At 27.7% G+C, this 24,261-nt stretch overlaps 1 protein-coding gene across 1 annotated transcript in view; it reads right to left on the minus strand.

Moving 5' to 3' along the window:
* The window catches only part of LOC129980671 (uncharacterized), a 56,454-nt gene extending 32,896 nt beyond the window's left edge, over positions 1 to 23,558 (minus strand). Inside the window, exons 1-3 of the mRNA XM_056091052.1 lie at positions 23,449 to 23,558; positions 12,606 to 13,259; positions 1,899 to 2,654 (exon numbers count right to left, since the gene is read on the minus strand). Coding sequence (XP_055947027.1) covers positions 1,899 to 2,654; positions 12,606 to 13,259; positions 23,449 to 23,499 — 1,461 coding nt within the window. The 5' untranslated portion in view covers positions 23,500 to 23,558. The remainder of the gene's footprint in view (positions 1 to 1,898; positions 2,655 to 12,605; positions 13,260 to 23,448) is intronic.
* Positions 23,559 to 24,261: the final 703 nt, after the last annotated feature.

Consider the following 24,261-nt stretch of genomic DNA (forward strand, 5'->3'; position numbering starts at 1 on the left):
TTTTAAATGCATAAAACATTAAGAAAATAAACAGAATCGTTTAAAATAATCCGCCGAAAAATATTTACCCTAGCCTCATTACTGTTGGGAGAAAAAAGAAACTGAATCTTTACTCATTTGGCGGTGGGGAAAATGGAAGATTTTTTTGGCGGAAAAGTTGGCGGTGGGGAAAATGGAAGATTTTTTTGGCGGGAAAGTTAGTTTTTAATTAATAATTAAAATTTCAAAAAAAGGGACCCCAGGTGCACATTCTCGACCTCTAAGGTATACATGTACCAAATTTGATAGCTGTATGTCAAATGACCTGGCCTGTAGAGCGCCAACACACACACATTGAGCTTTATTATAAGTATAGATTACCCTTTGTTTTCAAACAGATTTCAAGAATGTCTTTATTATAAAAAAGTACTTCTTTGCTTAATGAATTTCCTATCTGATTTAAAATGATTCTGACATGAAAATAAAATGTCCTCTTTTATATAAAGGTTGATAAATTACTTTTCTTAAATTGTATTATGCAAATTAGTTTTTTTACCAATGAAATAAAATTTCATTAAAAATATTGGGAAGATGCATTTCATTAACAATAAAAATTTCTGGGTGATATTGAAGTATTTAGGATTGGATAAACCACAGATGTGGATTCGAAAATATTTTGAAAGGTAATGAAATGCTTAATTTCCATTAAAAAAATCGTATATTAGTTGGAATTTGAAAAGGAATATTCATGCTAAAGATCAATCTGAGTCACGTTTGGTAAAAGTTTTAGAATCTCAGTGAAATAAAATAAACGCGAAGCACGTTTTGTTTTGAATACCCTGAGATTTACTTAATATATGCTTACTTAATATAGTATGTTGGTTCAGTTCAGGTGGAGTTTTAGTACATAAAGTTAATTATAACTCAAGAGCTACTGGGAATTTTGAAACAAAACTTGATACATGTATAAAAAAATCATACAGGATTGATTTATTAAAAAAATCTCGATTTCCATAAATGAGAAAATTCCTTGATACTAATTAACTATATTAATTTATTTGGTTAATAAGTTTCTAGATCTAATGAACCTGTATTTTAGAGTAATTTTCATCGAAATCAATCTGGGAAGATGCCATTAAAAATAACAAAATTACGAAAATGTGTCCTTATTTTTGTTGACGATTGTACCTACTTATATCGATCGTCTCAAAAATGTTAAATGGCTAAAATGGTTAGAGATAATATTTAAATTTTAATGCTGCTTCAAATTTTAAGATAACAGATGTTCATATTCTAGTAGTGTCATAGCTCTTTAAAAACTTGATTGTGTCGATATTGGAAGATTCTGAAAAACTGCTCTGTTTTTGAATATGTGAAAATTGAATTTTAATTTGCCGTTAAATTCCTTACTGTTAGGAGTTTTTAATTCATTTTTAGAGTTCATATTCACGTGTTTATATATTTTCTTAATGAATCTTGAAACTATATTTATAGAAAAGTTTTTATTCTTTAAAACAAACACTTCATAATTACAGTCTTCAGAACAATGATATTTTAAAACAAAAGGCTCTTAAGCAATTTAGAAGCCTTCACAAAGAACAGAATAATTTTTAATTACTGAATAAATATAATTGAGTCGCAACTGAATGAATGAATGCCGATCGTTTCTGTTCGTAAAAAAAGTGTTTTTTCTTCAATAAGCAAACTTCATACTCAGTGAACATAAATATACAATTAGTTCATTGAATAAATATAAAGATTGTTCAAACAGAAATTTATATTTTTGAAATTTTGATTTGAACTTAGTTATCTTCTGTGTTAATAAGAAGTCTTTTTATGAAATTTACTTTAAATGAAAACAGAGTAACAAGCTTATTGCCTGGTGGTACTTCTGTCCATCTGTCCAAATTTTTTTTCTAAGAGTATGTCCAATAATATGCTTTGTCATGATATTTATCAGCAGGTACATAATGCAATTGACGAGGTTTAGCCGTCGCAGGATAGTCATAATTTCGATATCTACCATACAAATGAACATCAGAATGCTGATGATCACGGTAATTTTGATAAACAGGATTATCATAATGCTCATGTGGCTCCATGCTGTGACTGTCTCTATAAAAAATTCTTCTTGGATAATTGTATCTACCATACGCCCTTCGATAGTAAGCTGCACGATCGGCTGTATGATCAGGATATCTGTAATATCTGTATCGCTCAGCATCGTGATCGTGAGTTTGCCGAGCGCGATATTTCTCTGCATCGTGATCGTGAGTTTGTCGAGCTCGATATTTTTCTGCATCATGATCATGAGTTTGCCGGGATCGGTATTTTTCAGCATCGTGATCGTGAGTTTGTCGTAGGCGATATGTTCTTTCATTATAGTGATCATGGGCCCATCTTGATCTCATTTCTGCATCATGATCATGAGTTTGTCTGGGATAGTATCGATAAGATGAGCGAACTGTATCTCCTGACCGTCGAACGATGGGTGCACGGGTCGTGTTGACTGATCTTCTTACAGGTGTTCCAGCAGCCTCCCGAATCTGGTCTGGATCAACATCAATGTTGTAAATGTTCAAACCAGGGTTCTCTTGAATAGGATTGGATGTCGTTTCTTGCTGATTATCTTGGTAGTTTGAATTGCTGGAGTCACCTGCAGATACATCGTTACCCTGAAATTAAAGAGAAACAAAGTTTAATCATTGAAGACGATGTATTAATAAAGCACGTGTTTTTAATTCCTTAGCTCCTGAATTGTAGAAAGACGCAAATTAATGTTCCCCAATACAAACAATCGAATACCAAAAGAAGTCAATTCATGCATACTGTCGAAAATGTGTTAAATGTTGTTATGAATTCTGTAAATTAAAAGTAATTTGTCTTCTCGATGAGGATTTAGACATCAAGATTAGAGACTGGACAGCAAATTTTGGCTATATTTTTGGTGAACTAGCAACAGACTTGTGGTGAATAGCATATAAGCCAGTTAACAACTCTTTTACCCGAACAATTGTTTTGGTATAATGGTTATGTTACTGGACTGCTAACCACAAGGTCCCAGGTTCTATCCTCGCGCATCACATATCTCTACAGACTTGTTGGTTTATTTAATTTCTTGGTATGGCAAAATTTCAATTCTTTCTAGAAAATTCGGGAGTTTTCCCGAGAGTATATTGCTGGAATCGTGGGAAAAAAGGAATTACTATTGCTATTTCGCTGATTTAATGTGGAACACGATCTTTGATGCCTTTGATTATTACAAAGCTTCTGAATTTGGTCGAGAATCTGAGTCGATTTACCGCGTGAAGTTTTGAATGTTTTTATACCTTCGTGAGTGAGATGGTACATTACTTTTGTAATTTATAAAAGATTGTGCCGTTTACTTTTGATTAATTTAAAATTTTTGTAAATAATTACTGTAAATAAATTTATTTTAAAATACAATCAATCCACAAGTTCGTCCGAATCGTAACAGTGTGTTTTGCAAAGCAGATATGTAGAAATTCTGTAACAGATTTCTTATATAAATTATTGGGAATAAGATGAATATTGGGAATTATTGGGAATAAATTATTGAACATGATTGCGAATAATATATGATGTAGGAATATGGTTTCTAATAGCATTTCACATAATTTCACTTTTGCTTTATGTCACTCCGTTAATTTATTTGGTATCATAAAATAAATTTTAACAATTTAACTTTTCCCCCTCCAAACTTAAAAATAACAATAAAAAAATCTCTGATGAATCAAAAACTAAACTAGTGTCTTTGAGAAATCAAAGTATACTAATCCATTAAAAAATGTTAATAAAAATATCTCCAACATTTATACTAATTATAATTAACATAATATTTAACATTTATACTAATTATAATTAACATAATATTTAACATTTATACTAATTATAATTAACATAATATTTAACATTTATACTAATTATATCTTATAAGTACAAGTAGCCTAATGAGTGAATGCATTTTCATTGTACCTTGAAAGAATTTTTAAAGACAGAGAAGAAGTGATTTAATTCATCCATCATAGAACGTCAGAGAAAAAGAAAATATCAGTTGATAGAGTTAATTTATTTTATGATTTTTACTTCTTTTGTATGAAAATACTATAAAAAATTAATTGATGTTTTTGACTTGTTTCGACAATGCAGACTTGATTTATACAAACGAATATTTCGCCATCATTTTTAAATTTGGTTTCATTTTTCATTATTTCTGCGGTATTTGGAATATATATATATATATATATATATATAATATATAATATAAAATCTAATAACGCAGAGTTTTGAATTAGTAGTAGAAATTTCATATATTTTGATATTTTAAACAAAAATCCTATTATTGTTTTAAAATGTATTAAATAGTTTTGTTTGACGTGTCGCCCTCTGGTGTCACTGGCTTTGATGGAATTATTGCTATCTTTTCTCATAAGCATTAAAAATTTTCAGTGGGTATCGAAAATGAATTAACAAAAAAAAATTTAATTGAGATTTTAATGTTAAAAATTCCTAGTGCTCCATCCCTTTGTAAAGGTGTTGATTTTAAACTAGATCAATTTTATATTCTTAATATCGATCCATCTTTATTAATTTTTTTTCAAAATAGATCTGATTTAACAGAATTCTTTTGATTTTTAATGACAATCTGATAACATATTATTTAGCAATTATTATTAGCAGTATTTAGAGTAAGTATTTCTTTAAATTCACAAAGTCAGTTATCAAAATAATTACGATTAATGAATCCAATTATTTTAATTACTAAAATATTTATAAATTCGTTTTTCAATTTCCTTTTAATTAATATATTCAAGACATTATGGTGTACAGTTTACTATCTATTCTTGGGAAATCAAAAATTTTGTAATTAAAAAAAATCAAAATAAATTATTTTATTAAAAATTTTTTATTGCAGAATGTCGATAATAATATGCTGATGAATTTTTTATTACTAATATTCACTGACATATTATCTTTCAGCAACAACTTTGTTTAACGTTGTGGGGAAAAAACATGCCTATTTATAAAATTGATATTTATGTAGTCAACATAGTTAAATATTACCAAAAAAAAAAAAAAAAAAAAAAAAAAAACTCAGGACAATATATTGAGAAAGTGTTCAAAAATATTTCCGCTTTATACTGTTTGCTGTTAAGGTTATTTAGATCAATGGATGAATCGGAATTACACGAATCTTTTAGGAAAGTATAAAAGGCATCACTAACCAGAAAATTTTTATAATGTTAATTATCATTATCGGGGGTAATTTTTTTAAAACTGAATTTTTAAAACGGTCCCTGGTAATGCTATGCATAATAGTCAATTCATATAACGTTAAATTTGTAAGGTAAACATTACCATTTGATTATTCAATTAGCATATTGTTAAAATACCATCTTTAATTTGAAATGAATTGATTAATCAAAGTCAAAATAAAATGCATTTTTTTAAAAATTTTCAACTTTTTTTTATTATTTAAATGTGTCAGTCTCTTGTGTCTTCATGAGACTATGGGAAATTTGAATATAGCAAATCTTGAAAAAAATTGTGAGATTAAGTGAAAATTTTTTTAAAATCTTTAATTCATTCGAAGATTTCATTATTTTACAATACATCCAATAAAACAAAACACTGATTAAAATCTGATTTAAAACAATCGAACACTTTAGTTGAGAATTATTCCATTTTAGAATCTTATTTTTCAATCGTTATATTTAAAACGCTGTATATAGTTTACTAAAACTGTTTGCTTATTTACTGATATTATTTTAAAAAATATCAAAGATTTTATTATGTCTTTGAATACTTTATTAAAATGACGAATTGTTTGTTCCCATTTTTTATAAATAATACATAATTATTAAATATTGCAAATCTGCCACTTTTATTTTGTATATTGACTTCTCTAAATATTCACACTGCTGACCTGCTTTTCTTAATTCAAATTTTTGAATAAATCGAATCTTTATTGTTTATTCGAGAAGTTCAAATTATCAAAGTTCCGTTGTATACACATTATTAAATACTTTGGAATTTTCGTTTAATTTATGAATTTATTTAGTGGTGCCATCTACACTATGATTTAATATGCTTTTAAAATATTATAAATGCTTCTCAAAAGATAATATTTGCTGTTCATTGATTAAAAAAAAACTTTAGGAAATATGTTTTCCAAAGACAAATAAGAATTTTTTTTTCTGAGAACAAGATATTCTCAGTATTTTGAAGCAGCGAATGGTTTAAAACTTAAAAATCCTGATCAGTTAACAATTCCAGAAATCATAAATAATTGTAGATACCTTCATATTCACCTGTTAGCCCATATATAATGAATTTATATTTTTTTAATATAAAATTATATTAAAATATGTACTAAACAGGCTACAGTCTAATCTAATTATTGAGTAACCATAGAAACATAGTTTATCCGACAGCTAACAAATTGCATCTGATCCTATTTTTACTATAGTTGATAAAACTAAATTATATTTATCCATTTTTATTTCTTTGGCATTGAAGAAGAATTTTTCACTATATAACTACGGTTAAAAAATTCGAACTTTTTTTTAAAAAAATTGGAATTCTGTAAAGCTAAGTTTTGCGGTCAACACATAGATAAATTTTAAATATTTAATCATCCGATTAAAATTTTTATTAAATCGGGAAATTAAAAAAAATGACTGCTGCAATGAAATGAATGAAAACAATCTGCACTTCAAAGATAAATCGGAGCCATTGTCAAGTTTTAAATTATTTTCGTAATAATTCGTTTGCAATAAAATATTTGAAATTTTCTGATCCAAAGTATAAAAAAAATCCACAGAAAATTCTTAAAATTACTTTTAGTAAATAAGTAATCTTTTTTAATCCGACTTTAATTTTAAATTTAATTTAAAACTAATTAAATTGAAGCCACTCAATTCTTATATAAGCGAAAGAAAGAAATGTTTTCGCTTCAATTTGACCTCGAATACGAAGCTGATGAAACCAAATTTATAAATTACTTTTAGTAAATAAGTAATCTTTTTTAATCCAACCTTAATTTTAAATTTAATTTAAAACCAATTTAATTTGACCCACTCAATTCTTAAATAAGCAAAAGAAAGAAATGTTTTCGCTTCAATTTGACCTCGAATTCGAAGCCGAAGAAAACAAATTTAGTTGTATAGTTCTTAAATAATTTTAACTTATGTTTAAATTTTAATTTTTGTCGTGTCCAAATTCTATTATATAAATTAAATTTTCAGCCCTAAATTTAAGAAATATGATTATAATAACTATTATTGAATTTTTTTAAAATCTGAAATCAGACGAGCTTGCAATTTTTATCATTTTAATTAAAATATTTTAAATAAGGCAGGAAAGAAAATTAGTATTTTGTACAATTTAATAAATTTGTAAAGTTATATCTTGTTTCTTGAAAAATTCAGTTGCATGGGTCATTAACTGACGAAGAATTTTAATGAATTTCCAATGGAATTTGGAAGAGATTCGTTATGGATAAAACGACAAAAAAAACTTACAGGTAATGAGCTATGGAATTTTCGAAATTTATATCTTTAATATTCGCTCAACTTCAATTACTCTAACATGTATACTCTTTTATTTAGATAAAGGGAATTGTAAAAATGCATCGAGAAATTCAGTACATACCATTAATTAAAATGAAATTAGTGTTAAGTCCTAATACAGGAACACAAGGTAATTACCAACTATCTTTGAGGAAATTGTATGCACTTTTAGTAGTGATTTAATTCTATAGATGGCATTAGTTATATTAAGAAAACATCGTATTTGTTCTTAATTAAAATAAAGCTTGGTTCTCAGGAATTGGAGAGTCTAATGTCAATATTATATAATAACAAGCAAATTTACTTTGATTAATTAGGAGATGGCCAAGAGTGAAAATTTGTCATATCTAGCTGCGTTTTGTTCCTTCAGACCGTAACAGATTCAGATATGCCAAATTTTTAAGATGGATAAAGAAATATGTTTTGTACTTTTTTAAAAAATCAATTTTTTTTTCTATTTAAAAAAAAATTTGAAGACAAATTTGAAGATTTTGCAATGGACTTTTCAAATAAATTCATTCATCACAAACTTCTTGCGTAATAATATACACAACTTTAAGATTTATATTATAAATAATAAAATTTAGAGAAAAAAAATCAGAATGAGGCACTCAATCCTAAAAAATAACGTATTAGTAAAACACAAAAACAAATTTTAACATTTTTTCTAACGTCTCAATAAATACTTATGAATTCTAAACCAATATCACAGTACTTTTTTTCAGTTTATAATAATTCTTGTAAGAGTTTCCTTTGCGATTTTTAAAATAAATTTCATTTTCTTCTATAAAAGCATACACATACTGAACCAGATTATCAAACAAGCAATTTAGACAACTGCCGAAGGGCTCCAAAAAATTCAAATTTTTTTTTGTAGCATTTTCAGGGAAATTTAATTTTGCCCTTTCGTTTGAATTGCTAGGCCGTATATAAGGAAATTTAAAACAAAATAAAAGTTTAAATTTCATAATATCATTACTGGGATTTACATTTTGGAATTCACTCCGAATTGACCTTTTTTGTAGTTTCTTATATGCCTCAGAAGTAAATAATCACGGGGAAATTTGTGTTGTTTCGATTATTTTAAAAAGACTTGAAATTTGTTGAATATATTGTTTGAGTACTTTTAAAATTAAAATTTTGCTGGTATGTGAGATATTTAAAACTGCCTTAATGATGACCTGAGATTAAATGTTCTGCTTTTCCAGTTTGTCTTAATTTCGAAATTTGAGAACTGCTTATATAGAGGTAAAATCAGAATCGTTTAATAATTTGATTTCGGAAGATGTTTCGTATAAAGGAGCCCTAAAACTTTAAGCTATCTATAGCCCATAAAGAGAGCCATTTAATCCTGCACTTTAGCCATTGAAAGTAATAATTTTTTCTATAGCTTATGAATGTTACATTTTTTGTTTGTTTGAGTTTTCAAAAGTGTATCGTAATAATAAAACATAGTCGGAGTATATTCAAGAATAGCAGCAGCAGTAGTAAACAGCAGTAAGGGCATAAAATGTTTTAGAACGAACACTGGAACTCAAGTTTTACTATCGCCAAAATACTCGAATATTCCCAGTCCTTCATTTTTGCATTCTAAGTCTCCAAATAATTGCTATTGCCGGGAGTCATTGACTCAGCATCCATTCAGCAGTTGTTACTATATCTTTTGCAGGCTTTCTAGAAAACTACCCGTTTTCTTAAGCTTCAAACTATAGCTTGCAGAGCATCTTAAATTCTTACAACTAAAATAATAAATACTCCAAGCAATTTAGAATTCCATCGGTTTGTTTATTCTTTCAACATAACAGCGTATCTTACAAACATTGCCAGATTCCAGAAGGTTTACAATTGATCATTAGCTATTATACAAAAAATAAACGAAATAATATTAACAAAATATGTTTATCAAAGAAAAATTCGTTTGCTTCTGCTTTTTAATAATATTTTAACAAAATAAAAATGGTAGCAGTTATAAAATGTCTGAAAAGGAATCGTCTGCTAAATGTCTATTAACAGATTTAGATTATGTTATTTACCGAACAATATCTGTAAAATTATCTCTTTCCAGAAAATGTATTGCGCAAGTTAAAAATATTACAAATTCCGAGCAATATAATTCTTTTTTATTTTTATCTTAGGTTTGTCGTGCGATTTATAAAGTGGATAATATAATTTCTATTTATAATAAATTGTGCCTTTCGTAAGAAAATGGCACTTTTCCTTATCTTAAGAATGGAAGCATTTCCAGTCGTTGTTTTCCGTTTTTTATTTATGTGCTATAGTTAATTTAAATATGTATTTATCAGATAAATGATGTAATTAGTGAACCATTAGAATAACGATACTTTAATAGTTACAAAGGTATATATACTTATAGCCAAGAATTAAATTTTGTTTTTACTGTTTAATGATGGCTTTTCTTTATTGTGCTTGTTTAAGTAAGCATATTACAATTTACAATTGTAATGCATAATTGCCCCAGATTAGATTGTTTTGGAATTGATTAATATATCTTTATTCTTCTCTTAAATGGACCATTCAGGAACACAAATGTTACCATTATATGTAGTAAATCTGCTGTCAGATCAGTCAACAAATTCCCACGCATCAAATATTTTATGCTGTTTTTACCTCGCAAATATCGTCCATTATATTGCGAAATCAAAGGGATTCTTGCTGGCCGTTGATTATTAAAGCCAATTTTTTTGTAGAATTAATCTCATAAAAATGAATATGTTTTGCGATAATTATTAGTTGCACTGCTCTGCTATCTGTGGCAGCACACATTGCGTTAATTATCAGCTCTCCAATATTAGAAAAATCGTGCTGATATTTCTGCAATTTGTGGAAATTCGGGTAGAAAGAATATTCTTTTAGCTTCAATGTCATTTCAATATCTATCTTGCTATCTTCTCACGTCTCAGAATAGAACCATGTGATTATAATGTCACATTACAAGCATAACGGCCGATGATATCTAATTATGAAATAGAATGGTTTACTGTATTAGATATCCATCTGCAATAATACATTATGATTACATATAAAGCAATCAACTCTATAAAAATATCTTGCTCTTCATCTACCCTCTACTAAAAATTATTATTGTATTTATATTTAAATGAAGCTTTTGAAAGACGAAGTAAGGTTTATTACTATTTGTCTTTGGTAATTATGCAAAAGATGAATTAAATTGTCATATTCCCTTTTTAACATTTTTGTTATTAATGTGAACTGCGAATTTTCGAACAGAAGCTTTTAAATCTCCATCATATTGTGTTCCATTAGGCTTAATATTTCTTCCAACACACTAGTATAATTATGTATTGAACTAATAGATCAACTAATAAAAGTAGCTTATAAAATAATTTAAGTGAAGACAATTGAAAATAAATGCTGGCATAATTTTATTAAATACTTATTTAAAATATGAACAACAATACGAATGATTCTGATAAAAATAAGATTCAATAAATTCGACAAAATTAAAAAAATAATAATAAATTAGCAATTTTAATAAGAACTTGAATGATTTTTCCAAGAGAATATAAATAGAAATTAATTAATAATTATTTTTAACATTACGAGTGATAGTTTAAGATATGAAATGATTCTAAATTTTAATTGGCTTGGGACATTTCTCGTAAACTTCGCGATTGCATAGATAGACAATAAAGTACATGGTTTTTGATACGAGCAGTCTCCCCGCAATATACTAAATTAGGCATTAATCTGTGGCGGATTGGGATGAGCGAGGATAGAACCTGACACCTTGTGGTCCGCAGTCCAGTAACATGACCACAATACAAAAGCAATTGCTCGTGTAGTGTAGCTGTTAACTGGCTTATAAGCTTTTACCACAAATCCAGTACATCATTCGGTTGCTATGAATTGTTCTGTGATAATTTCTATTTATTAAAATAAACAAATATTTTTAGAAATTCTGGAAAGCATTTTTTTATCATTAGTTAATATTAGCGCAATTTGTTGTTACCTGCTGTGGCGGATTGGTAAGATTATCTAAAAATTTTCTTTCTTATATTAACAGGACCTAACAAACTATTAAAATGGTTGCATTTTCTTTAATTTTTGAAATAGACCCTGGATATTTCCTCTAATAATTTTCTGGTATTGTACATTGATGTTTTAATATTTCGAAAATCGGCGTTAATCTTAAAGTTGCTGAGATTCGTAGGCTTAACTATTGAACAATTCTATTTTTATTCACTTTTATGCAGTTTGACTAGTTAAATGTTTGTAAAAATGGAATTCTTTTATCAATTTTTCACCTACATCCTGATATAATTCTGATAATGTGTACATTCGTGTTTTAGACGGGAGCATATTACTTCAGTAATTTTAAAATGATCAATGAATCAATTGGTTTTGTTATATTTCAGTTTCATATTAAAGGCATTACAAGGCAACGGATTTCGGGAAATACTGATTTTTTCCCATTTCTCAATAATATTGATTTAAGACTTAAAAAAGTCACTGATCAAAGATATGTAATTGGGAAATTTGGAAATTATGCAAATATAAGTAAGTAGATGGCCCGTTTTATAAATGCAGTTTACACAAGATATATTTCCAAGTTCGATGACATATTTTACTTGAATGTAGCATTTATAGTTCATGATTTTTTTCGACTGATTGTACCACCGTCTCAGGACTATTCGTCTACAGGTGTTCCCTCGTTACCTGGCCACACGGTAGGAAAGAAATGTTATTTATTAAATAATAATCTTTTAAACATTTAAAAGATTATTATTTGTATATTCCACATTCACGAAAGCAAAGAACATACAACATGCCTTTATCCCATTCTATTTCTATTTTTAAAGGAAACAGGAAAATTATGTCTATATTATTATCAAATATAAATGTCAACATTCTCCTATCAGGATCGACATTCTCATCCGTTGAATCCGGTGAATGGTGACTACGTGAATACTGATATTCACAGGAGAATGTCGACATTTATCAAATATAGGTCTTTTACCTTAACATGTGCTACAAAAATTTTCAGATACTTACCAACGAATATGATATTCTCGGGTAACGATCATTGTAGAATCCAAGTTCTGGCCCATAAATATCCAAAGCATTTTCACTTGTGACATTTATTGTTGCGTATTGAGTTTGCCCTTGATCAGTTAATTCATTACCATCCGAATTCTCCTCAGTTGGATTTTCTGACTCGACGCCAGACCTTTGAGCTGAATAGTCTGCACCAGGTTGTGCCTGATTCATTGGATCTTCAGCTGGATCCCATCCAGCCATTTGGACAGGAGCTGGATCCAGATCAAAATCATTCGCAGACGTGTCAGTCAATGATGACAGGACAGGCTGTGAGTCGGATCCAGGAGCTGGTGCTTGGTCGTGAGGAAATTGATCAGGACCTACATCGCCTCTTGCGATGAACCCATTGGGTCCAGCTTCGTATTCTACCATCCTCAGCTTACCTCTAGGATCTGTATAGCCATATCTTCCTCTGACTATTCCATTAGCATCTTGGTATTGCATATGCAAAGAATGTGCAATGTCATTATCGTTTCCAGTATCGTAAGCGAAATTGTAACGCCCGGTACTGGGATCAACCACTGAATTGTATTGGAATTCTCTATGTTCAGCATGTTCCTGGAGGTAAGCTGAAGGAAGGGCCAATAAAAGACAAAATGCAACAGTGACCTAACAATAAAGAAATCATTTTAAAGTAAATCGTCCTATTTTTTAAAATCATGCATCTCAATAACAGAAAAATTGACACTAAATGGTAGAAAGCTTGTTATTATTATTATTATTTTGTATTTCATTTGCTTAAATGGTTTTGAGTATCCAGGGTAATTTATGAAATTTTCAGCATGTTATAAATATATTTATAGAATGCAGAATAAAATTTATTAAATAGTGAAAATTATTTTAGTATGTACAAAATACAATTTTACCTGAAGAATTCATCAGTGCATTTGTAATTATAAGAGTATTGTAACTTATCTATCTCTTGCACGCACTTTTAAAGACACTGTTTCTTGATTTATTTCTTTATAAAATTTTCTTTTTAATTCATTTTGGTTGATTTGATGATAAGTCAATAAAACAATCACATTTTTGACTTGGATACATGCAAGTCTTTAATCAAGACATTTTAAAGAAAGAAATAATTAACAATATATTTTTAAATAATTTATACATTTAACATATACTTTATATCTTATTTTCATTAAAATAAGTGCCCTCAATTTTTTTTTTTGCATTTCTTCTTTATAAAGCATAATTTTAAAATAAAATGCGTATAGGGAAGTTATGATATTTATTTGCAAAAAAATTCAAAATACAAAAAGATTTCTTTTCATGTGTTTGTCATTATTTTTTTTCGTTGCGGGAAATTGTTTGAAATTCTAAGATATCCGTTGCATTCCTCACCCCCGTTAAAACTGTAGTAGCAAAAAAAAAATCGCGTTTTATTATTGCACATGCGCAGCAGAAGGAAACACTGATTGCTGAAAACTCAACCCACTGTGTTGACCTCTAAGAAAAAGATAATGTTTTTCCTTGCGTTTTCCCTTAGTATTGAAAGCTCTAAAAGCAAAATTGCATAAGATTCTTATTGGATTTAAATATTAAAAGTAGAATGAAATAAATAGAGATTAAATTTATGCATTGAATATTAATTGCAGGTATTGCGATGTTGCAAAGAAAGAGCAAGGAAACATAAATCAATATATATTCAACTTGATTGATTGTTATACATTTTATTTTTCTATAACACGATACTATTTTTTTCGAAAGATAATGTTTCCTGATTTTTTGAATTTCTGTAATCCAGTTATTATCATGGCAATGAAGATTACAGGACAATCTTACCATATATCATTACAGGTCTATATATATTACTAACTTTGAAATTAAAGTTGAAAAATAATGAAAAGTAACGCATTCAAAGAGCCTAATAGTCGAATTCTAAATTTGTTTGGTACTTTTTGAAAGAGGGTGAATGTTTTTACTCCTGAAATCAACGAAAAATAATTGACATGTTTTTTAAAAACAAATTTAAACATATCTTTTAGAAAAGGGGATTATTGATTTCTAAATACAAATTCTAAACTGATTCGTTATTTTAAATTATTTTTAACAGCAAGAGAAAAAAATTGCTTACTTATAAATGACAAATATGAAATATTATATTAATTTATGAAGCAATCAGTTAAATTGAAAATATTGCAAAATAGTTGTCAAATTGTGTTTTCATAAAATAAATTTATCAAGGTAATAATGTTAATTAGCTTTGAAAAAAATCAGGTGTTTAAGCAGAACAGAAATTTTTACTTATTATATAACGTTTACCTTAATTGAAGTAGACACGATTATAATATTATGCTCGACATTTTATTTCGTAAAATTATTTTCTTACAAATATATGTGAATTGTTTCGAAAATAAATAATAGAAATAATAGTCAGTGTACTGAATTTGGAGCAGCACAAATGTTTTTAAAATTTAAGACACACACACACAAGAAATTCGAAAGTCATAAGAATTTACTTTTATACAAAATTTCTTAAGGAAATAAAAAATCTTAAAGAAGGATTCACAATTGAAATTTATAAAAGGAGAAATCATAAATTATTATCTATTCTGATCCGTTGAATTTAATAAACGTTGTTTTCTTCGTAAGATGAATCTCGCATCCATTTTAACATAGAAAAGATATGCATAGTACATAGCGTCATTCCTTTTCTTGTTAACGTAATAGTAAAAGCTTCAAGAGCCATTTCATTTTTGTATTAAATAAATTGAAAGAAGAACAAATAATTACAATAATATTCCGAATACTAATCGTATGAATGTTTAAAAATCGTGAATGTTTTAAAAAAAACCCCACAATTCTTTGAGTACTACGAATTTTAAAAGAGCATTCTGAGATTTAAAATGCGATTTCATAAGTAAAAATATAAGATGTCGCAATTGGACACGGAATACTAATATGACTGCTTTTGCATTCTAACCATAGTTGGTACAAACACAATTTTATGTAGTCTAGACTAAGTTTCTTTTGACTTTCTCGTACACGAAGTATAGAAAATTTTTTGTGACCATTAAAAATTTCGAATTCGAGATTCTGACAAATTTCCACATTTTAATTCTCTTTGAGTTTGAAAAGTATTCTTTTGTCCTTATGCCCATCTGGCTGTGAACAGATGAAGAACAAAATCCATCTGAAGTAAACGAATGGGTGAAATTTGGTTATCACTAAATTTCTTGATTTCTATCAAATTTTGAACGAAATCCAATCGAAGGAAGTCTGTCTGGATATTCGAGTGCAACTGAATTCGATAACCACAAAACGTGAAGAGCTAGATAAATAAAATTTGGTACGTAGATGCGGCATTTAAAATGTAAATTCTCATTTTCACTACTACATTTATTCTTAAAGTTATATTTAAATTTTGAACTACATTTTTCAAAGTATTTGATCGCGTGTTGGTATCCACTTTTTCATGCATGCAAATGGAATAACTCATAAACACAATGACTTAAATCAGTGAAATTTGGTATGTGACTTTCTGACTATAGATGCAGTTTTGTATCAAATTTTGGATTCAATCGATCTGAAAAAAGGTGTCGAAAATACATACTCGCACAATAGACTCAGTAAATGCTCGATTCAATCCAAAGATCTGTTTGCCTTTTATTAGTTTTGTTTGCCAATGCCATGCTGAGTTAAGTATACGTGATTTTACAAAAGATCCGCAATTTTATGCCAGATGATAAGATATTTCTTGGAAAGTAGGCGAGAAAGCTTCGGGAAGACCCCTCCCTATGATTCTTAAATCTAATCTCGTGAAACAATGGTTATTAAACTAAGCAAAGACCTGAGGACTAGTTTATATACGACGAATTTCCTAGAAAATTGGTTTTGTATAACCTTTCATTACATAAAGAAAAAAATTTCTTGTAATAACAAATGTTATGAAAATTTCAATTTAGATAAAGGAAACTTTGTTTTTCAAACCATAATGAAAGGGATTAATTTACATTATATGTAAGTTTATGTAATAAAGAAACTAATAGTAAGTTATGTAATAAAGAAACTAATAGTAAGTTATGTCATAAAGAAACTAATAGTAAGTTATGTCATAAAGAAACTAATAGTAAGTTATGTCATAAAGAAACTAATAGTAAGTTATGTCATAAAGAAACTAATAGTAAGTTATGTCATAAAGAAACTAATAGTAAGTTATGTAATAAAGAAACTAATAGTAAGTTATGTAATAAAGAAACTAATAGTAAGTTATGTAATAAAGAAACTAATAGTAAGTTATGTCATAAAGAAACTAATAGTAAGTTATGTCATAAAGAAACTAATAGTAAGTTATGTCATAAAGAAACTAATAGTAAGTTATGTAATAAAGAAACTAATAGTAAGTTATGTCATAAAGAAACTAATAGTAAGTTATGTAATAAAGAAACTAATAGTAAGTTATGTCATAAAGAAACTAATAGTAAGTTATGTCATAAAGAAACTAATAGTAAGTTATGTCATAAAGAAACTAATAGTAAGTTATGTCATAAAGAAACTAATAGTAAGTTATGTCATAAAGAAACTAATAGTAAGTTATGTCATAAAGAAACTAATAGTAAGTTATGTCATAAAGAAACTAATAGTAAGTTATGTCATAAAGAAACTAATAGTAAGTTATGTCATAAAGAAACTAATAGTAAGTTATGTCATAAAGAAACTAATAGTAAGTTATGTAATTAAGAAACAGGAGATGTAAATGAATAGAGAAATAAGGAGTACAATACAAGTAGAAAATTTATTGCATTTACCAAAAGCATGGAACAGTTTTCGTCTTAAGGGGACTCGGTACCCTGAGAATTCGATATGAATAGAAGTTACTTTGGCCATGCATACATGAAAGCATAGCCGAAATACATAACCATGCATTCCAGGTGTATATCCATGTATGTATGTAAATATATTGTAGCAGTTGTCTGACCGAATTGAAGAAACTTTTTAAGTTTTAAAATTTCAATTTATTCCATCTCGGGAGGCATAATTTATAGACAAAAAACGGTTAGAAAAACGTCAGCCTACTTCACGACACAAGAGAAGGAAAAAGAGAAATTTCCCAATTGGATGGTTTTACTTTGAGATTTTGATAGGGATTCCTTTTGACACATGTAATCTTAGGAAAGGGACATTTAGGTACCTTTAAAAGAATGTTGTAAGCATTATGGATTTTTATCCCTTCGATCAGAGCATGGGAACTTGCCGAATTCATCAGTTTTCTAAAGCGCATATTAAAAGTAATTAAATAAAAAGTGGAATTGGATCAGGAAATAAGAGACAGTTTTAGAATGAAGTTAATATGGGCTAAATTAAGATAAAAACTAGGGAAGTAATTAGGATTTAAATTAGATTAAGAGACATCATTTCATTCATGCATGTATGCCCCACATCTATTCCTAAATATATTAGCCAAATTTTGCACATTTATTATATCAGACATGAGAAAGTACACTGCCAATTTTTAAAAGCCAAAAATGAATTAAATATTCAATTAACTAAAATGTCGCCCTTTTTTACATTTTAATTGCTCTGTCAGTATCTTTCTTAAATTTCTTTTTTTGTACTTTTTTCACAATACTTTTATTAATAGGGCTAAGGCTAGCAATGTCATATTTTTTTTTCTTCTGAGTTTTAAAGTGTCTTTTCTTTCGAAATACTTATAGAAAAATATTTTAGTGGGTGCGACAATTAAAAGAAACGTACTTATATATTTTTTTATTTTTGGGTATAACCGTCATTTATTCATTTATATTTATAGACGGGATAAATAATTGAATTCTATAAAAGTACTATCCTTATATGTGTTAATTTTGAATGAATCGCTCAAACGAAAATATTGTTTATACAACTAATATTAATAACTTATGGATAAAACTAGCTATCGGTGGTTTTTAAAAATGGTACGATTCAATCGAAATTCTTATTTTAATTTAAACCAAGCCGTTAAGATTTTAGATGATACAAGAACTTTTGTATATTACAATATTTTAAATCAAAATAATTTTTGCGTGAAAAATTTTATACGTGAAACGATTTTAATTCCGAGAGTAATATCAGTTATATAAACTAGTTTTAAATATGCAGCGTCGCTAACTATTAAGTAACCAGATAATTAACCAATTAATAACCAGATAAGGTTTTCCACCACATGATTTCAACCTTGACATAATGTGATAATAAATTCATTCAAAAAAGTAAACTGATATTTTAACTTCCAGATATTCAATTTATTGTTCATTTATTCAGAGTTTGGCAAATATCGCCAACTTCATTTTTTTATGCGCCAAATTTAGATTGATCCTCTTCGTTTGTGTACGTTATCGTCTTCTTCGCAGCGAGAAATATTTAGTAAGTGATTACTTATTTAATATAAAATAAATTATATATCGTTATCCCTCAAGTTGCTTATTCATGATTTCCGCGGGTTCGCAATCAGTCCATTTCCTAGTTTTTTCGCAGTTTAGAGTTTATTTTTACGATTACAGATTTTTATATCCTATTATCATCGTGTAACATATAATATCATTTCAATTTGTTTGGAAAATATTTGAACTTATTTGCAAACAACGCATTTAAATAGTGATTTTAAAAGAATGTACAGTCAGAGAGTTGTTGATTTATAGGAATTTAAAACAGATTTTAGTTATAAAACAGATCACATATTGTAAAATCTTAACAATATTAACAAACTACTTTGATATTTAACAACTGCATTTTTTTCTTTTTTACAAAATGTTCTAAATATTGTAAGTTATATAAAAGCTATATTGTTTACAACGAATTTATTAATGAGATATTTTAAAAAATAACTTGAAGTATACTATTTGCAATAAAACCAAAGGTAATGGTCTCCTCGAAACTGTCTCGCATACTCTTCAATAAATGCCTTACTCCCTTTCCTTCTTCCCACGTAAAATTGTGGACATTCGTTAAAGCCGTGAATGCTTGGCTTGGCACTGGTGAACAGAAGTCATCAAATATAGATCTTGAGCGTTAATTTATATTTTTACTGAATCAGTTGTGCAAATATATATTTTGGACATCTTTTTTACCGATCGTTTAAAACCAAAATTTGAACGGAACAGTTGTAATCACAACGTACTAAATTTCACCAGTTTAAGTAATTCATTTGTAAGTTATTGCCTTTATATGCATGTGAGAACTCGTATCGACACACGGTCAGCCTTTGGCAGATTTTTTAAAAAAATTGATAAGAATTTACATTTTAGGTGCTACACTTATGTGCCAAATTTTATTTATCTAGTTCTTTACGTTTGGTAGTTGTTGAATTTACTTGTATTCTGATAGTTGGCAGCCAACTTTTCTCTTAATGAGTTTTTTCAAAATAGGATAGAAATCTGTAAATTATATCTAATGTCCATATATCAGATTTTATCCTTTTAACACAAAGCTTTTATGAGTTAATAGTTTTCACAGGCAGATTGACCAACAGTAGGCATAACGCCAAAATAGGCTTTTCAGTCTCAAGGAGGTTTGAAACGTAGAGATTTTTCAAAACATCGCGTTCGAATATTTTGACGATTGTAATGTTTTCCTTTTTATTCGAGTACGAGTAAGTAATAAAGAATTTGATCTACGATATTTTTTTTACGTAATACCTTTAATAAATCTTAAGATTTTTAAAATTTTGATAGGTGATATGGAAGTCGGGAATTATAACATTTATTTATAGTTCCACTCCAATTTTAGGGCGGAAAAGAATAGAAAACAGAACAGCTCTTAGACTTTGAACTTCAAGGTTGAAGTTGTGGTTTGTCATTTAGTAGAAAATAATAACAGAGTAACTCCGTTGGTTATTCATATTTTAGATTATAGTCTTTTGACAGCATTTGATCATTATTTTGATAAATGGTTTTCTTGATAAATGATGCTTTCTCTGAATTTTTCTTTTATTTTTTTTATTTTACTTTATATAACTATATAAAACCAATCCTTACGAAAAGAAATTTTTTTTTTTGTAATGGAAGGTGTTACATTAACTTTACTGGTATTACATAACCTATTGGATGACTTCAGTTTTTACATGATCTATTTATATGCTTCATTTCCTTATTTTTACATATATGTAACATTATTAATTTGAAGTAGAAGGCAGGTTTGAAGACAAGCAGTGAAGAGACTTTGTATCTTTAATTTCGTTTTATTCTCTCCTTAATATCCATCTCGGGAAAGCAATTTATTTACAAGCAGACGCAGCGCGGCACAAAAGCAGAAGTCTGAAAGAAGCGAAAAGGGACGAAACAAATGATCACTAGCCTTACATAACATAGGATAACCGGCCGCGTGCAGATGAAATACATATTTTGATCTCTGATAAGGGCAAAAGTATCACTTTCATTTGATTCATTCAGTACTGATGGCACATTATTTCTACAAAGGTATTAATTAAACCGAAAGTGGAATTGGATCACGAAATAAGAGAATATTTTAGAATGAAGTTACAATGGGCCAAATTAAGATAAAGTTTTTGAAATTAATTTGGATTAAATTAAGAGTTTAAAATATCATTACATATATGTAAAAATAAGGAAATAATATATTGCTATAAAAATAAATGGTATTTATTTCTATAAATGTATCTGTAAATATACAACAAAAATGTAAATATGATAATAAAGATATGAAATAATATATTGAAATTATTTCAAAAGTTTATGAAATAATAGCAATATCATATATAAAATCTATCAGATATTTATTTCTTTAGGGGCCGACGTCTTACAATTTTTTTGATTTTTAGGAGCTAAATAGCAAATAATTACAAGTTTCATTTTTCGCTAGTTTTTGCAGAAGAATAGATTATGAATTATTTAAGTTTTAGTATTTAGAATCTTTTTTTAAAATTATTTTAATATAATTTTCACAATCTTGAGTTGAATATAAATTTGATATTATATTCAAAATACAGAATAAGGTTTGTAAAGTTTAATGGGCTTGATTTATATTTGAATGCTTAAAGTATGTAAAGTATGATTATGTCTTGAAGTATGTAAATCATTAAAAAAGGCAAAACTTGATTTACCACAATAATGAAATAAGATTTGTTACGATGTTGTTAAATTATCCTTAACTGTTTTTCAAGCTCAAAGTGCACAATGAATCTTTTTATTCTTATTTAATTATTTTTATTTTCTTATAAGATTTTATTTTTTATAAGAGTTTTTATCAAATTAAATACCATTTGCTTATTTTCTATTTTTTTAAAAATTGTAATGTAATCTATAAATCACTGGATGTTAGTCACGTCATAATAGCAACTGCGCATGCCTTCTGTTGTCAAACTGTACCTTCCTTTATGCTAACCGTACAACAATCAGGCAATGGAATTATACTGATACTGTCTATTATACTGATTATTAAAATTTATCACGTGATCACAAGCTAGATTCATTAATTTAATTAACTGTGGCATAATTATGTACTAGAATTAAATCATCGGATATTTCTTTACTATATTTAAATTTAAATTTAAATTTTTCAGAATTTAAATAAACATTTTCTAAAATAAAAAATTTTATGACAAATATGTCCATTTTTTTTATCGTTGAATTTGTTTGTTTCGAATATTATACACCGTTTTTGAAGTAACTGTCAAGAAAAGAATAATTACCTTCAAATATATAAAATTGATGTCAAAATTGATTAATCAATTATTTATGAATGCTGAATTAACAAAATATTTGTACTTATACTAGTAAACCTTTGATGAATATTTTTTTAAATAACAAAGCAATTTCTATCAAAAATTGTAGTCAAAGTAATAATCAAGACTCGAATCATTAAGCTACAGTAAATATGTCAATTTTTAAATTAATTATTATGAATATTAAATTTAGATATTTCTTTCACTAGTATTTATCGTATAGTTATATTATTGGATGCTAAGTACCGTAATTAAAACAATATTATAACCATTACATATTATAACCACATTATTGTACTACAATTATTTTTTGCGATTGATTAATAAATTATTTAAAGGTTTTAACTTTTAATTCTTAATATAATTATAAAAATTACTTTTAAGAATTATATTATTTAATATACTTAAAAAAATTACTTTTAAAAATTATATTATTTAATATACTTAAAAGAAATTACTTTTAATTTCTTTAATATAACTTTTCGTCAGTATTTCAAGAGTGATAAAAAAATCCTGTTTTTTACTTATTTAAGAAGGGATAAAAATGCAACTGAAATTCTTCATAATTAAATTCATAAAAATTATATGCTACCGCAAAAATCTGTTGAATATTTAGAAAAGTATTCGAAGAAAGTCAAATTTCCGGACTAGAAAATAAATAAAAAAAATATAAGTAAATAAAGAATTAATATACTAGTGAAAAACTACTGCAGCACATAATAGTTGACTCCTAACTGTGTAATTAATTTTCTACGTTATGTTCTAGTAATGAGATCGTGCTTTTTCTGGATAGGTGTAATCGATTCATTTCAGATTTCACAGAATAATTCATATATTTATGAATGAAATATTCTGTTAATAATTTCAGTTTATTATTTTGAAGATGATTATTCGCTACATGATTGAAGTTAAGGACCACAGTTAAGCAGTTAAATACGAAAAAAAATTAACGAAACAATTTCGGCAACAAATTATTTTTAAATACATTACGATATTTGAAAATTAATGTTTATACAAATTTAATAAAAAATCCATTCATTATCATATAAAAATGCACTCAAACTATTAAAAATAGATCGCATTGCCTAATTCTTTATGTAACAATTTGTAACTAATATGAGGAAAAAAAGCATAACTTACTATGTCACCCATCTTTGTATTATGCTGAAAATATGCATGTAGGCTCCACATTATCTACTTAAGCCTTTATACTCCATGTGGGTAGATATTTCATGGTCAGTTGAAGGCAACCGCCCATGGGTCTCTGCTGTTTATTTACCACTTTCACTACCCTTGAAAAAGGGTAGAAGAGAAAGTGCTTTGCGGCGAATGCCAAGGTCATTTCACCTAATTGACAACTGCGCCTTTCTGGGAATGCAAATGACAGGGTTCTTCTGTTTTGGCCCATTAGGTCCCAAAAATGTAGATAAATAATTTGGGTGTAATGACTGAAGTAGAAGAAACCGAGAGAGGAATTTTGCTGTGAATCATCTTCAAATTACCATAAAAAGTAATCGTGGGTAAAAAATCTCTGTTAGAAATAACAATGTCTTAAAGAAGAAAACATTCTAGATAAAGGCTTATTATAAAACAGTCAATTTTCTTTTTCCCAAAAACACTTGTGGGGTTAATGTCATTTTATTGTGTTTAACTCAAGATCTTAGCGACTAGATATTAAGGTCTTGACCAGCAGGGTCGGCCATATGGGGTGTGCGGTGGATGCTATGCACCGGGGCACGAACATGATCAATCATTAAAATAACGTTCTAAGCAATAATTTCATCTGAAAATTTCAAAAAATATAATTGTGCATCATTTGGTACATAGATAACAAGAACAAATTATTCCTGCTTTAGGAAATAACATCCTTAACAAAGTTAAAGACGATATACTTGTACTACAGTATCCAAATGGATTCTACTCCTGATATTTCCCATAAGGAACAAACTTCAA

The sequence above is a fragment of the Argiope bruennichi genome, chromosome 8 (genome assembly GCF_947563725.1).
Source record: "Argiope bruennichi chromosome 8, qqArgBrue1.1, whole genome shotgun sequence".
In the NCBI taxonomy this organism is placed as follows: domain Eukaryota; kingdom Metazoa; phylum Arthropoda; class Arachnida; order Araneae; family Araneidae; genus Argiope; species Argiope bruennichi.